Below are 13,683 nucleotides of genomic sequence, written 5' to 3'. Positions count from 1 at the left end.
GAGTCTCTTTCCATCATAAATAATCCCACTGCCTCTTTTCATTTCCTGAAGCCTGCTCCCCTCCTCACCCCACCATTAGAAATAACATAGACAGCTGCAGCATAGCAAGGAGTCTTTACTAGGATGGAGGCAGGGGATGCGGGGGCAGGTCCAGAGCAAGTAGAATGGGCCATCATTAGAATGAGCAGAACTCCTGGGAATCTTGAGACATCAGTTGGTGGTGGGGAGTTAATGCTTGGTGTGGATGACAGGTGTGGGGATGCGGATATCCTGGCCTCTCTCCAGACGCCGTTCACAATCAATCAAATAGTTTACTCCATCGATGACCAGCTGCACAAGCTCCACCTGAAGGACACTAATCTTTGATCTCTGCTTCCTGCAATCTGAGCTTTTCTTTAGCACTGACTGACTTGCCTGCTGATTTCCAGTTGCCTCCCCACTTGACCTGAATTTCATTTCAGATTATGTTACATCCCGGAGGCTCACTCACTGCCATATTTCAGCCCCCACAGACCTATAGCTCTCCTCACCCTAATCCCTTAGGATCTCACCTCTGATTTGCCTAGTCGGTCCAAATTAGAAATATCAAAGACACCGCCTGTGGCAGCAGTGTCCACTCCTCCAGTACCACGCTTTTGGAGCCTTAGGTTCTCCAGGATCTTTGGGAAGCGGCTATCCTAGAGAGGAGATAGGGATTGGGAGCACGGTCGATAGAGGCAGAGACTAGTCCTACCTGAAAGAGCCCTGAACCTGCTCAGAGCTCTGTTTCCTGACTTTTTTTTTTTTCCCCAGACAGGATCTCTCTCTGTCACCCAGGCTGGAGTGATCACAGGCTTAAGTGATCCTCTCACCTCAGCCTCCACTACACCCAGCTAACTTTTGCATTTGTAGTAGAGATGGGGTTTCCACAGGTTGCCCAGGCTGGTCTTGAACTCCTGGGCTCAGGTAATCAGCCCGCCTTGGCCTCCCGAGTGCTGGGATTACAGGCATGAGCCGCTGTGCCTGGCCTGTCCCCTGACCCTTTAGCTACAACATGTTTGGCTCCTTTCCAAAGGGTCCACTCCCTCCCCATCCACAACTCACCCTTCCTTACTCACACCCCTCTGTAACCCCACAACTCCTTTACTTTGCTTAGCAGGGGCAGTTTGATGTGCACTCCTGCCCGAAGTCCAGTGCCCAGGTTAGATGGACAGGTCAAGATGTATCCCAAACGCTCATTCCACATGAACTCCCAGCCACGTTCTTGGATAAGTCGCTCCACCTGAGTCCACAAAGGTTTTGTTAATGAAAAATCAGGGATATTTCATTAACCCTGGACCCTCCCTTAGCTAGACACACAAGAACACTAGAAATATGTCTAGAACAGAAACTTGGCTGTGAATGGATGACACTGGTCTTTTTTAATGAAAATGGCTTGTTATTGTTTTCATGCATGCATGATGCAGAATTATGATGTGCATAATAATGAGATTGTGAAATAATATGTGAAAGAAGAAAACTCGAAGGAGTGGTGTATTAGGGATGATCTAGGGAAATGAACAGAGGTGGTAAACTGAACTGAGAGAGGACTGATTATTCAATGAGTTCTGCATGCATCAATTATCTTTGCTTTGCTAATGAGCCTAGAGCTTGGAAGGGTCCTTTCAGACAGAAGATGAAGGTGTAAGCTTTGCCAGGAAGAGGTAAGATAACGTTCTGTTAGCTGTGAATGGAGCACCTGTGTCAATGCAGAGAAAGATGAAAACAGAGCAGAAAAGCCAGATTCATAGGAATAGGGGCAGGGGGAAGGCGTTTTGCTTCACTTAACCACGTAGTCATGAAGATGATTATTAGAGTTGAAGAGACAAGGGATCTACCAGAGTGACGGTCACAAAGACCACTACCCAACGTGAGTAAAAGGATCCTGTTTATAGTTCAGAAAGAACCATGGCATAGGGCATATCTTACATGCTGAACATGGGGGAAACCCTTCCATCTAGAATAATAATGCAGCTAACAGTTTAACACTTACTAAGCACTTACTTTGGACTAAGTACTTTATCTGTATTTCATTTAATCCCCACAACAACCTAAAATGTAGAAAATCTCATTATCCCAATTTATAGACGAGGAAACTGAGGCATATATTTTAAAGGTACTTCCCGACCCACTCATAGTCAGAATATGTTATCTATTACTTGCCTAAAATAGTAGAAACTTCTCAGAATCTAAAAGAGGAGCCCTTTTTCTTTGGAAACCTAAAATAGAACTGTATGTTTGAGAACATACAGTAAGAATTGAATTGAGTTTATGGGGATTTCTAATGTAGACTTGAATATGGAGACCCAGTCTATGTAGGATTGATGATTCAGTTCAACCTCTCATATAGAGCCACATATTCTAGAACTCGAACCATTCTATCCTCCACCTTCCCCAGTCTCTCTCCCAACTCTCAACTTAAAGCCTCGACCTGATACTTTAACAAGAATGATAGAACCCGGAGTCTAGGCCTACATTGGCTCAGACCTGGATGGTTATATTAAAGTCGTGAACGCAGCAACCTCTCCCTGCCAACATCAGTCTAAGCTCAAATGTTTTCCTTATCTGCACACCTCACCATTCCACCGCATACATCCCAGGCACTGACCTGACATCTCAATTATTCCTTTCTTGCATTATCTGGCAACTGCCTTATTCACTTCCTAAGGTTCCTGACACTCTTTCTTTTCCTAATCTTAGGGTGACCACATGTCCTGGTTTTCCCAGTATGGTCCCAGCTGGTTTATACCTTTATTCCTAGAGTGAGTCCTAGATAGTCCTTTTTACTGTTAGACATGTCCTGGGTGGGTTGATAAATTACATAATCTATTTATGCTACTCTTTGGTTTTCCTTATGTCCTCCCACCTAGTTCCCCTACACAATCTTTTCCAACCTCTTTGAGGCCTCGGCAGAATCTTTCAAACACTCTCTTCATGTTGCCACCCTTCTCCATGGAGATGACCCGTGTATGATCCTCCTCATTCACCCAGATCAGGAAGCTCTTCTCATTGTTGTGCCTGAGGGCAGGAGAGGGACAGTGTTCAAGAGGCAAGGCAAGAATTGGGAGACATAGAGGGAAAAAAAAAAAGCATTTATGAGGGCATGAAGACAAAAGAGGTAAGGAGCAGCCTCATACCAAATTCCACGAGCATCTGGCCAGTCTCGAGCCATTCCTGCTGCAGTCAGCAATGGGGACACAGGCTTATCAAACAGAAAGTGGTCCTGGGAAGAGTAACGGGACTTGGGTTAAGAATCTTCATGGTGGCCCCTGGGCCTCTCAGAGCCCATGTCTCATCTGGCCCAGCCTTCCCTCTGGCTCTTTTTTCCATCTGCTCCCACCAACCAGCGCCCTCTTAAGACCCTCACATCAATCAGCTGCTGCTGTTCAGCCTCTGTCATCTCACTGAGCCTATAGTAACGTCCAGCCAGGTCACCCTTCAGGCCACTCAGTGCATCCACCACAACACGTTCCACCTCCCGTCGCTCTGCTCGAGTGCAAGCTGGAGGCAGACTGAGTCCTCGGATGCTTCGGCCAGTTCTGACTCTAGAGGACAATACATACCTCTCATCAAAGTAGCCAGAACGGATCTGGGAATAAGGGAAATGAATATAAGTCACAGAAACACGGTGGGAACTGAGGGCCCCTGGGAAAGGAGAGATCTTCCTTAGGCATTAGAGGACTCTTTGTGCATTCTACTTGCGTGCATTGGAAGAAGAGGCCCGTTGGGAAAGCACTCCAATTGAAGGGGGCATTGCAGACCCTTCCCCAAACCGCCCACCTCGGGCCATAGTCATTCTTATCTATCCTTTCATCTCCATATATGCTGCCCCTTAAGATATGATTCTTTCCTTACATTAAGATTAAAAGCTCAGCAGTGTAATGACCATGAGTCAGGAAATAAGGTGAAGGGATGGGAGATACAGTGTTGTACACAAGCAATGCAAATCAGAAGTGGGATATTTGAACTCACTTTACTGGCATCCAGATCCGTGGTGTGCTTCATTGTCCGGGGGTCATATCCATTGTGTCGCTCTTGGATCACAGGGTCAAACAGGTCAGCAAATACCTAAGGGGAGTTAAGAGGGAGAGATAGTTAAGGAGAGGGGATCCTTCCCCAGACTTCAACTGTGCATTGATTTCACTGGGTCAGAACACTTAAGAATGGGGGGGCTCAGAGTCTTGGGGGAAAGTGAGAGGTCTTTAGGGGGAAGGAGCTGGGATGACTGGGAAGATGAGTTGGATCATCAGGGAGACTCTGGGGACCCCCTACCTCATAGGTCTCCTCATCTCCAGCCACCATGCCCACAGTCTTGATGAAGGGGTGGCCAGGGTTGTCCACGCCAGTCTGGATACACTGATCTAATGTCCAACCAGTGGGTGTGGTCTTGTCGCAGAGCCGTGCATAGACTGCTGGGGTCAGGTGACTGGCCATGCAGTTGTTGTGCTTTCGGAGGTCTGGGTACTCAGCGCTGGGGAGGGGGTACCCAGTGACCATGGAGGGAGGGCACAGACCCTAGACCTAATGCAGTTACCTGGGAGCTGTCCAGTTGGCCATGTCTGGCTTTGCTCCGTGGGAGGAGGGGGAATTAGAAAGAGGCTAAACCTTGGTAATCTCTTTAGGGACTTTCAGAGTCTATGCTTTTCTAGTAGTTCTAGTTGCCTCTGGCTGGCCAACTCAGTTTCTCCAGATCTGCTCAGTTCTTTCCTCCCATGACACAACACTAGGGATGGAGGAGGGGAAAAGCCTTAAGGACAGGAATTGAGGAAATGAGGGAAGGAGATGGAGGGGAGTGAAAAAGATAGTTCCAGGCTTTATAATTAGGGATTTGGGCAGCGAGTGCAGCTGGAACTCGCAGGGCCAGAGGTGGTCTTGGCAGGTCCCCAGAAATGTTCTTGCTTTATGGTTTTGGCCCCCACCCCCACCCCGCTGAGGTCTGCAGACTGTACAGCCCTCCAGCTCCAGGGCCTTCGTGATTATAGCCCTTTTCTGTTGCTCGGATTCTCATTTCTACCCGCACCTTCAATCACCACCTGCCCCCGCCTCCTCCCGCGCCTCAGGCACTGTTACCTCGGGGGATACAGCCTCCGTCGTTCACTGGCCGCTCGTACAGGTTCCGGTCGCAGCAGAAACCCAGCGGCTAGAGAACCCGCTCCGGCCAAAGCCAGGAGCCTGATTCCCGGGCGGGCGGACAGCAGACGGGAGAAGGGACCAGCCATGGCTTGAGGTCTGGCTACGGGATCCTGGAGTAGGCGCTGGCGCAAGATAGGATCCGGAACAGGGAGGGAGGATGCAACCCGATAGACTGAGGGCCGGAGCTAGGTCCGAGGCTGCAGCCGAAATGGGGGTCGGATTGGAGGCTGGAGCCGGAATGGGAGCCGGTGCCAACCAGACTGCAGGAGAGGCGCAATGAGCTAGTGGCAGGCTGGCGGAGGAGGGGGAGGCCCCAGCCGCAGTCTCCAGGGGTGGGGCTCCCCGAGGCCCCGCCTTCCCCCCTGCCACCGCGCTAGGTGCGCGGGGGCAGAGGTGGGCAGCACCCGCCAGGTAATTAGCGGGACCTGAGACTCGCGCGTCTAAAGCCGGGGATGTAGCCCCCACCCGCCCCCGGGATGTGGCGGCCCAGATTTCAGCACCAAGTGGAGGACAGCACCCGCGTGGACTAGCTAAACCCCAACACCCTTCCCCCAAACCCCTCGGTTTAAACCGAAACCCGATCCATCTACCCTGTAGGTGTGGAAGGGTGACATTGCCCAACCTATCCTCTGCTTTCGGCCTGCCCCAGCCACCTCTCCCTTCTCCCGGGGGCAGCCGCGGGGAAACCGCGGAATAAACACAGATACCAGAGGAGGATATGGAGAAAGCACAGGGTTAGAGGCAGGCACTGGGAAAGACACCCATTGGCTCAAGGTCACCTTTTCCTTAGAACCAGGAAGAGGAGCAAGGTGCTTCCTTGCCACCTCTGTGCACTCCTTACAAGGCTGAGAAAGGAGTCCCTGGGAGGAGCCAGGGAAATATTAATTCTTATGCCATCTGTGCTGTGTCCTCCACCTCCACTCTACACCCATGTCTGAAGCCCTGTTATTTCCTGCCTCTACTTCTCATGATCCCCCACTTTTTGTTTTCCTTTTGTCTCTCCCACTTTCCTCCCCGCCCCCTACCTCGCCTTTGATCTTTTACTTCTCTGCGTCTTTTCCAGACTCAGACGTGTTTCCTGCTCACAGGATGCCCTCTGCGTTTCCTCGGCAAGCTTGCTCACCTGTTGGTGGTGCTGGGTGTGGGGCTGGGGTTGAGCAGGGAATCCTTAGTTTCCTCTTCCTCCTCTCCCTTGGCTTCTCTCTCCGTAGTTCCTAGTTCCTGGGCTGGAGGACAACGTAAAGTCAGGTGGTGAAGGGTGTGGTGAGATGACTGGGTGTGGGACTGGGACAGGCAGGCACAGGTCTCCAGACACCACATGTGTTTCCTTTCTTGGCTCCCTAATGCTGTTTAATCCAGAGGCAAGTGGTGTACCAGGGCATGAGGTCGTCAGGGCATCTCTGCCTTCCTCGTGATCCCCTCTTCTGCCCTCTCTCCTCATAAAACTCATATTCAGACTTGAGAGGGCTTTGTTTCCTAGCTCCAGGTATGACTTGACCTTTGTCCTGGTAGCAAGGAGAATGAATGCTAGAGTTGAAATAGAGATGAGGGGCTTCAGCGTAGACGGTCAGTTAAGGTGGAGTGGCACTGTGGCATTAGTCCCTTACCTCTGCTATCCTGTTGTACCCGCAAGACAGTAAGATACTCAGAAATCTTAAGAGAGAGTATTTGGGAAAGAGAATTCCCTTTACATCAAGAACTCCCCCATACTACTCTCATTCCCTTCATTCCCCTTAGGCCTTCCTTGTGTTCTTTTTTTCCACCTTCTTCATTTGTGGGTATTCTTAGAAGTATCCACCTCTCCTTTGGGTCCATTCCTTCTTCTCCTGGTAAGACATCAATTGTTAGAGAACAGAATTATGCAGCTGCAGTGTGGAAAATGTTACCTGTGTTGTGGGGTCTCTTTACCTAGGTTAAAAAGTAGCCATGAGTAAATAAATATAACTTCTTAGAATAGCGTGTATTTATCCAGATTAATAGGGAGATAATCTTCCAGAGCCATAGGGTAGCTATTTGATTGAGAGGGTGGTTACTAAGATTAAGGAATAGGGAGTGGGAAGAGATAATTACAGAAGGAGAAATAAGACAGCCAGAGGAGTAGAGAAATTACCCAAGTTTAGAGAGTAGCTTCCCAAATGTGAACAATAATTCCACTGAGAAAACACATGTACTTGTGCACTTTTCTTTTCTTTTCTTTTTTTTTTTTTGAGACAGTATCCTGCTCTGTCACCCAGGATGGAGTGCAGTGGCGTGATGTCTGCTTACTGCAATCTCTGCCTCCCAGGTTCACACCATTCTCCTGCCTCAGCCTCCCGAGTAGCTAGGACTACAGTCACCTGCCACCACGTCCGGCTAATTTTTTTTTTTTTTTTTTTTGTATTTTTAGTAGAGACGGGGTTTCACTGTGTTAGCAGGATGGTTTCGATCTCCTGACCTCATGATCTGCCTGCCTCAGCCTCCCAAAGTGCAGAGATTACAGGCGTAAGCCACCACGCCCAGCCACTTGTGCACTTTTCTTATCCCTCATGTGCCTTTGACAGGCACATCATATATTAATGCTCATTTAAAAAGTTATTTTACAGCATATGGAAGTAATCAATATATGGTATTGATATATGGTATTTTATTTATTTAATAAGAATTATTATTGTAAATAGTATTTAATATTTTTAAAGCACTTTACAATTACAAGGAACTTTTATATGTATTATTTCATTGAGTTGAAATGGATTGTTCCAATGATTACTAGGGACAGAGTCTACATTTTCAGGGGGACAGTAACGGAAGTTAACTACCTGGAAGATGCTGTAATAGCTAGTTTGAAGGGCTAGAGTGGTGGAGGAGGTATGAGCCTGGGCATGAACTAGTGAGGCATCTATTCCTCTTAGAATAATCTATTGCAGCCCTTAGAATCATTTCTATGTCCATTCAGGAGGCCTTGTGGGGTCAGTACAATGTGGCACAACTGGAAAAGTGGCAAGACCTCTAATGTTGCAGAGAAGAAAGAGGGAACAACTGTCTTGACCAGGGAAACCCAAGTGCAGATGCAAAGATAATAAGAACAATAACATATACAATACAAAATGCTTCCATATTATCAGTACCCTTTAAGTGAGGTGTTTTGTTGTTGTTTATTGAGACAGGGTCTCGCTCTGTCACCCAGGTTGGAATGTAGTGAGGTGATCTTTGCTCCCTGCAAACTCCATCTCCCAGGCTCAAGTGATCCTCCTGCCTCAGCCTCATAAGTAGCTGTGACCACAGGCATAGGCCACAATGCCTGGCTAGCTTTTGTATTTCTTGTAGAGACAGGGTTTCATCATGTTGCCCAGGCTGGTCTTGAACTCCTTGCACTCCACCAATCTGCCGCCTCGGCCTTCCAACGTGCTGGCATTATAGGTATGAGTCACCACGACAGGCCTTAATTAGTTTTGTTGTTGTTGTTGTTGTTGTTGTTGTTTGAGACGGAGTCTGGCTTTCTCGCCAGGCTGAGGTGCACTGGCGCTATTTCGGCTCACTGCAATCTCCACCTCTGGGTTTAAATAATTCTCCTACCTCAGCCTCCCGAGTAGCTGGGATTACAGGTGCACACCACTACATCCAGCTAATTTCTGCATTTTTAGTAGAGACGGGGTTTCACCACGTTGGCCAGGATGGTCTCACCCTTCTGACCTCGTGATTCGCATGACTCGGCCTCCCAAAGTGTTGGGATTACAGGCGTGAGCCGCCGAGCCTGGCCATAGGTTTTTAATCCCAGTTTTATGGATGAGAAAAATAAAGGCTCAGATAAGTTAAGTGAGTCACTCAAGGCTGCACAGATATTAAAGGTAAGGCCAGGATTCAAATCCAGCTTTGTCTGGAGCGTAGAGAAAAAGCAGGCTGTGGAGATAGGAATCAATTTGTCTAGAATTCCAGGTCCATCCATTTTCTTGCCTCCTCTGTAAATATCTCTCTGTTCCTTCTCTTAACTTTCTTGTCTGCTTCTCTCCTTGTCTCTTTTTGTCTCCAGTCTCCCTGTCACTCCTCTTTACATCTGTTAATATTTTCAACCTTTATTTATTGGATCTGTACATATATGAGACCCTGTTTTGTCTCATAAGACAAACGGAAGACCCGGTTTTGTTTGTTTGTTTGTTTGTTTTGAGACGGAGTGTCCCTCTGTCGCCCAGGCTGGAGTGCAGTGGCGCGATCTCGGCTCACTGCAAGCTCCGCCTGCCGGGTTCACCTCATTCTCCTGCCTCAGCCTCCCGAGTAGCTGGGACTACAGGCGCCCGCCACTACGCCCGGCTAATTTTTTGTATTTTTAGTAGAGACAGGGTTTCACCGTGTTAGCCAGGATGGTCTCGATGTCCTGACCTCTGGATCCGCCCGCCTCGGCCTCCCAAAGTGCTGGGATTACAGGCGTGAGCCACCGCGACCCGCCTTTGGAAGACCTGGTTTTGCTCTGAAGGAGCAGCAATGGCACAAACTCTGCCTCTTCCTCTTTCTCAGCATCAGGCTTCCCACCCACCCACCCCGTCGTCTCATGGAACGTCCCTGTCTAGACCACGCATCTGGACTTTGGCGACGCAGTAAGAAATCAAAGGAAGGGAGCATTAAGTTGCATTCCCTCCCGGAGCCACCAGGGGTCACGCTCCTCCGCGCAGAAGCGCCGGCCAACGCAGCCTGACTCTGTTGCCGGTGCGCGCCCTTCGCTAATTGGTGGCACTGCAAAGAAGTCGCGCTTTGATTGGGCCGCTGTCAGGTGTCGCTGCCGGCAGGTTCGGCTGCACGAGCGGAGGGAGGCGGGTGAGTGAGGGCCGGGGGCGGTGGGGGAGTGGCTGGGGCTGGGGGCGGTATCGGAGTGGGTGGGCGCGGTAGAGTGGGCTTGGTGGATTCCCGGAGCAGCGGTTCGTTCTGGGTGGGCTCCGCTTTGGGAGGAGGCCCAGCGGAGGGGCCTTAGTGTCAGCGTAGGGAGAGTGGGGCGGCCAAGGCGGGGGCGGGCAAAGGCTAGTGGAGTCGAGATGGGAGGGCGGTATTCGTGACCCGGAGCTGTGCGGGGAGAGTACCGAGGAGAGGGTCGGCGGGAGAGGAGGTGGATGGGTATGTGGGGGTCTGCGTGAGGAAGAGGGGGTCCTGCGGGAGGATGGAGGAGCGGAGTCGTACAAGGGAGAGGATCAAGGTGGAAGGGATCTGCGCCAGGAGGGGTGGGGCTGGAGTCCAGGGGAAGGGGGGTAGCTTGAGGAATGGGTTGCGACGGAGAGAAGACAGCCTCGAGAGAGGGGTGGTGTGAGGAAAGAATGGATGGCAGGCCGTCTTTGTGGGGGGTCCCTGGGGGTCAATATAAAGATGTTACCCAGTATGGTGACTCGTGCGAGGGGGTGAAGGAGTTTAATACTGGGGAATCAGTGAGTGAGAGGATTAGTTGGATTAACGGAATTAGTTGACCAATGATGCGGGACGGGATGGGGAGGCTGCAGTCAGTATTGGGGCAAGAGTCGTAGCAAGTTGGGAAAAGAAGATGGAACGAAGCAGCTGATACTGAGAACAGGGAGAGGAGCACAGTTGATCAGAGTCGGAAGGAGGAGTGTGTCTGAAGAATTAAAAATTGCATTAAGAAGGAAGTGAGGTGTCCACTGTTCAAGGTGGGCAGAAAATAGTGTTGGTGGCCTGAGGAGTTTTTCTGTGTTGGAAGTATTCCTGCCTGGAATTTGTATTGATATTTCCTCTTCACTACCAATGGAGTCCACCATCAAGTGCATAGTGATTTAGGAAATTAAATATATGCAAGCAGCCCTAAAGTCAAAGGGATAAAGAAGTTATACCGTGTACCCTCCCTTCTACCCCTTCTCCAGATCTGATTTAACATAGATGTTCCTGAGAAGATTGCCTGCCTGCCCCTCCCTCCTTACCTTACTCGCCTATCTCCTTGCTTCTTTCCGTCTATTCACGTTGATTCCTGTTGGCCTAAGACTGCTCTTTAGCCCAGTGTGGAGTGTGAAGTTTTTTCTTTTGCAACACAGTTTGGGAGAGAGGCGGATGGGGAGAAGAGCATGGAAAACAGGGAAGCGGCTCTGGGAACACCACATTAAAGTCTAGCTTCTCCCAGAGGTGCATCTAAATAAATCCTGGCTTATTTCATAGCTATTTCTGTCAGGTTTCTATTTTTGCTTTGTTAACTGGGAATTTAGACCTTTCGTCTCTCTTCAGCCACTTATTTTTAAACAGGCTCTTCCCTGTTCTATTACTTACCATGCCTCGTTATGTAGTTGCAATAGAATTTCAAGACCATGACTGTACATTCGGTAGAAAACGAGGAAGGACTCAATGGAAGAAAGGGCAAAGGGTTAGGAATCTTAGACTTGAGAGAAAGTCCCTGCTTCAGAGCGAGGATGAAGAATGCAGGAAAATTCTAATTGCTCAAACTATACAGGGACCTTGGGAATGTCCCAAGTCAGGGAAATTGGGTCAGGTCACTGAAAAGGAATTTAAAAAATAGCCTTTTTATCAGGGAGAAGAGTGTGTGTATGACATACAGTACACAACTAGAAATATTAAGTCTAAGGGGAATGTCGCACCCCCGTGGCAGTTGAGAAGTAAAGACAGCAGATGATGAAGACTGGAAAGATCGAGAGTTCGAGGTCTATATAAAGGTCCGCTAGAACTTTTTTTTTTTTGTTCGTTTGAGACAGGATTTTAACTCTTGTCACCCAGGCTGGAGTGCAGTGGCATGATCTCAGCTCACTGCAACCGCCGCCTCCTGGGTTCAAATGACTCTCCAGCTTCAGCCTCCTGAGTTGTTGGGATTACAGGTGCGCGCCACCCCACCAGGCTAATTTTTTGTATTTTTAGTAGAGACGGGGTTTCACCACGATGGCCAGACTGTTATTGAACTCCTGACCTCAAGTGATCTGCCTGCCTTGGCCTCCCAAAGTGCTGAGATTATGGGCATGAGCCACCGTGCCCGGCAGTCAGCTAGAACTTTCTAGTCAAAATTGCAAGCCCCAGTTGTAATGAAAGAGTTTAAAATAAAGATAGAGAAAATAATTCAAGATTATTTTCAAAATCTATGAGACTAATTACATATATAAGATATCATTTCTTAAGACAAGTTCATTTACTTAAGGAGTTTGTGGCTTTTACTAGAGTCACTGGTCAGTGTTTCTGAGAGCTTTTGGAGACCATGGAAAATTGCTGATGTGTGACTCAATTTTTATTTTTGGAAAATAATAACAGATATTCATATCCTTACAATTCATATGAACAAATGTTAACCTTTTGTGTATTTGCTTCAGATCTTTTTTTACAATTGAAATAAACATTGTAGATAAGGTTATGAAGTACCATTTGAATCCTCAGTTCCATTCTCCCTTCTCCTCAAAGGTAACCACTATCATGAATTTGATGTCTTTCTTTCCAGTCCCTGTTTTATACTTCTGCTAATTATATATACAGTCATAAACCATATGTAACATTTGTATTTATACAAATAGAATTGTGCTGCAGGTGTATTTCTGCAGTTTGTATTTGGAAACTGTCCATTTATTACATATAGCTTTTATTTTTACATTGTGATTAGTCTGTCATTTCTGTATAAGACATTATATTTATTGATTCTACTTGTAACCTCTGAACTGTTTTCAGTTTTTCTCATTACCAACAGAGAGATGAAGAAGGTTAAGAACTTCCTCACAAAAGTCTTCTTATGTAGGAGAATTTCTCTACAGCAGGGTTTCTCCACCTCAGCACTACTGAGATTTAAGGCTGGATAATTCTTGGTTGTGAGGAGATATCTTATCTTATGCATTTTAGAATGTTCAGCGGTATCCCTGGCATCTACTCACTAGACACCAATAGTACCTTTCCAATTGTGACAACCAAAAATGTCTCCTGCCAAACGTCCTCTGTGCAGCAAAATCACAGCTGGTTGAGAACCACTACATTACTTGTGTGTACACAGAAGTGGAACTGCTGGTTCAAGTCAAAGTTAAAGTCTCTTTTTTTTTTTTTTTTTTTGAGACAGAGTCTTGCTCTGTTGACCAGGCTGGAGTGCAGTGGTGGATCTCGGCTCACTGCTTTCTCTGCCTCCCAGGTTCATGCCATTCTCCTGCCTCAGCCTCCCGAGTAGCTGGGACTATGGGTGCCCATCACCACGCCCGGCCGATTTTTTTTTTTTTTTGTATTTTTAGTAGAGACGGGGTTTTGCCGTGTTAGCCAGGATGGTCTCGATCTCCTGACCTCGTGATCCACCCGCCTCGGCCTCCCAAAGTGCTGGGATTATAGGCATGAGCCACTGCACCCGGCCCTCAAGTTAAAGTCTTAAGATATTCTTACTTGTGCAGTTTTAGGCAGGATTTTTTTTTTTTTTTCCCACTGTTGCTCCTGGTATGAGGGACCTTGGCCTAGACTAACACTGCTTCTATAGTACCAGGGGACACTAGAGAGAACATTGAGATTTCAGTTTGAGAATGGATTGGAGACTGCTGTATGGATGCCTGTATCCTCAACCTCACAACCGTACTAGACTTCTTTGCCTGAACAGATTTTCTGAACTTG

General features: G+C 48.1%; 2 protein-coding genes across 10 annotated transcripts in view; one reads left to right on the top strand and one right to left on the bottom strand.

The window, feature by feature from the left end:
• Positions 1-95: 95 nt before the first annotated feature.
• Positions 96-6,508, bottom strand: LOC114669858 (creatine kinase U-type, mitochondrial). Of its 9 annotated transcripts, none has more exons than XM_077939291.1 (10): positions 6,275-6,508; positions 5,089-5,348; positions 4,291-4,489; positions 3,991-4,086; positions 3,386-3,607; positions 3,156-3,241; positions 2,913-3,036; positions 1,127-1,261; positions 552-677; positions 96-345 (listed from the first exon to the last, which is right to left on the bottom strand). In XM_077939291.1, the coding sequence occupies exons 2-10, from the start codon at positions 5,235-5,237 to the stop codon at positions 229-231; spliced, it is 1,254 nt and encodes a 417-aa protein (XP_077795417.1). In that variant the 5' UTR covers positions 5,238-5,348; positions 6,275-6,508; the 3' UTR covers positions 96-228. The 9 variants fall into 9 exon arrangements, with proteins under 9 accessions (XP_077795417.1, XP_077795420.1, XP_077795423.1 ...); XM_077939294.1 differs by having other exon boundaries at positions 5,089-5,273; positions 6,275-6,414; XM_077939297.1 differs by having other exon boundaries at positions 3,386-3,563; positions 6,275-6,355.
• Positions 6,509-9,890: 3,382 nt separating this feature from the next.
• The window catches only part of LOC717098 (inositol hexakisphosphate and diphosphoinositol-pentakisphosphate kinase 1-like), a 28,975-nt gene continuing 25,182 nt past the window's right edge, over positions 9,891-13,683 (top strand). The window contains exon 1 of the mRNA XM_077939271.1: positions 9,891-9,936. The gene's annotated coding sequence lies outside the window, so the exon portion shown is untranslated. The remainder of the gene's footprint in view (positions 9,937-13,683) is intronic.

This window comes from Macaca mulatta, chromosome 7 (genome assembly GCF_049350105.2).
Source record: "Macaca mulatta isolate MMU2019108-1 chromosome 7, T2T-MMU8v2.0, whole genome shotgun sequence".
Taxonomy (NCBI): Eukaryota; Metazoa; Chordata; class Mammalia; order Primates; family Cercopithecidae; genus Macaca; species Macaca mulatta.
This window is presented reverse-complemented; position numbering and strand designations above follow the sequence as displayed.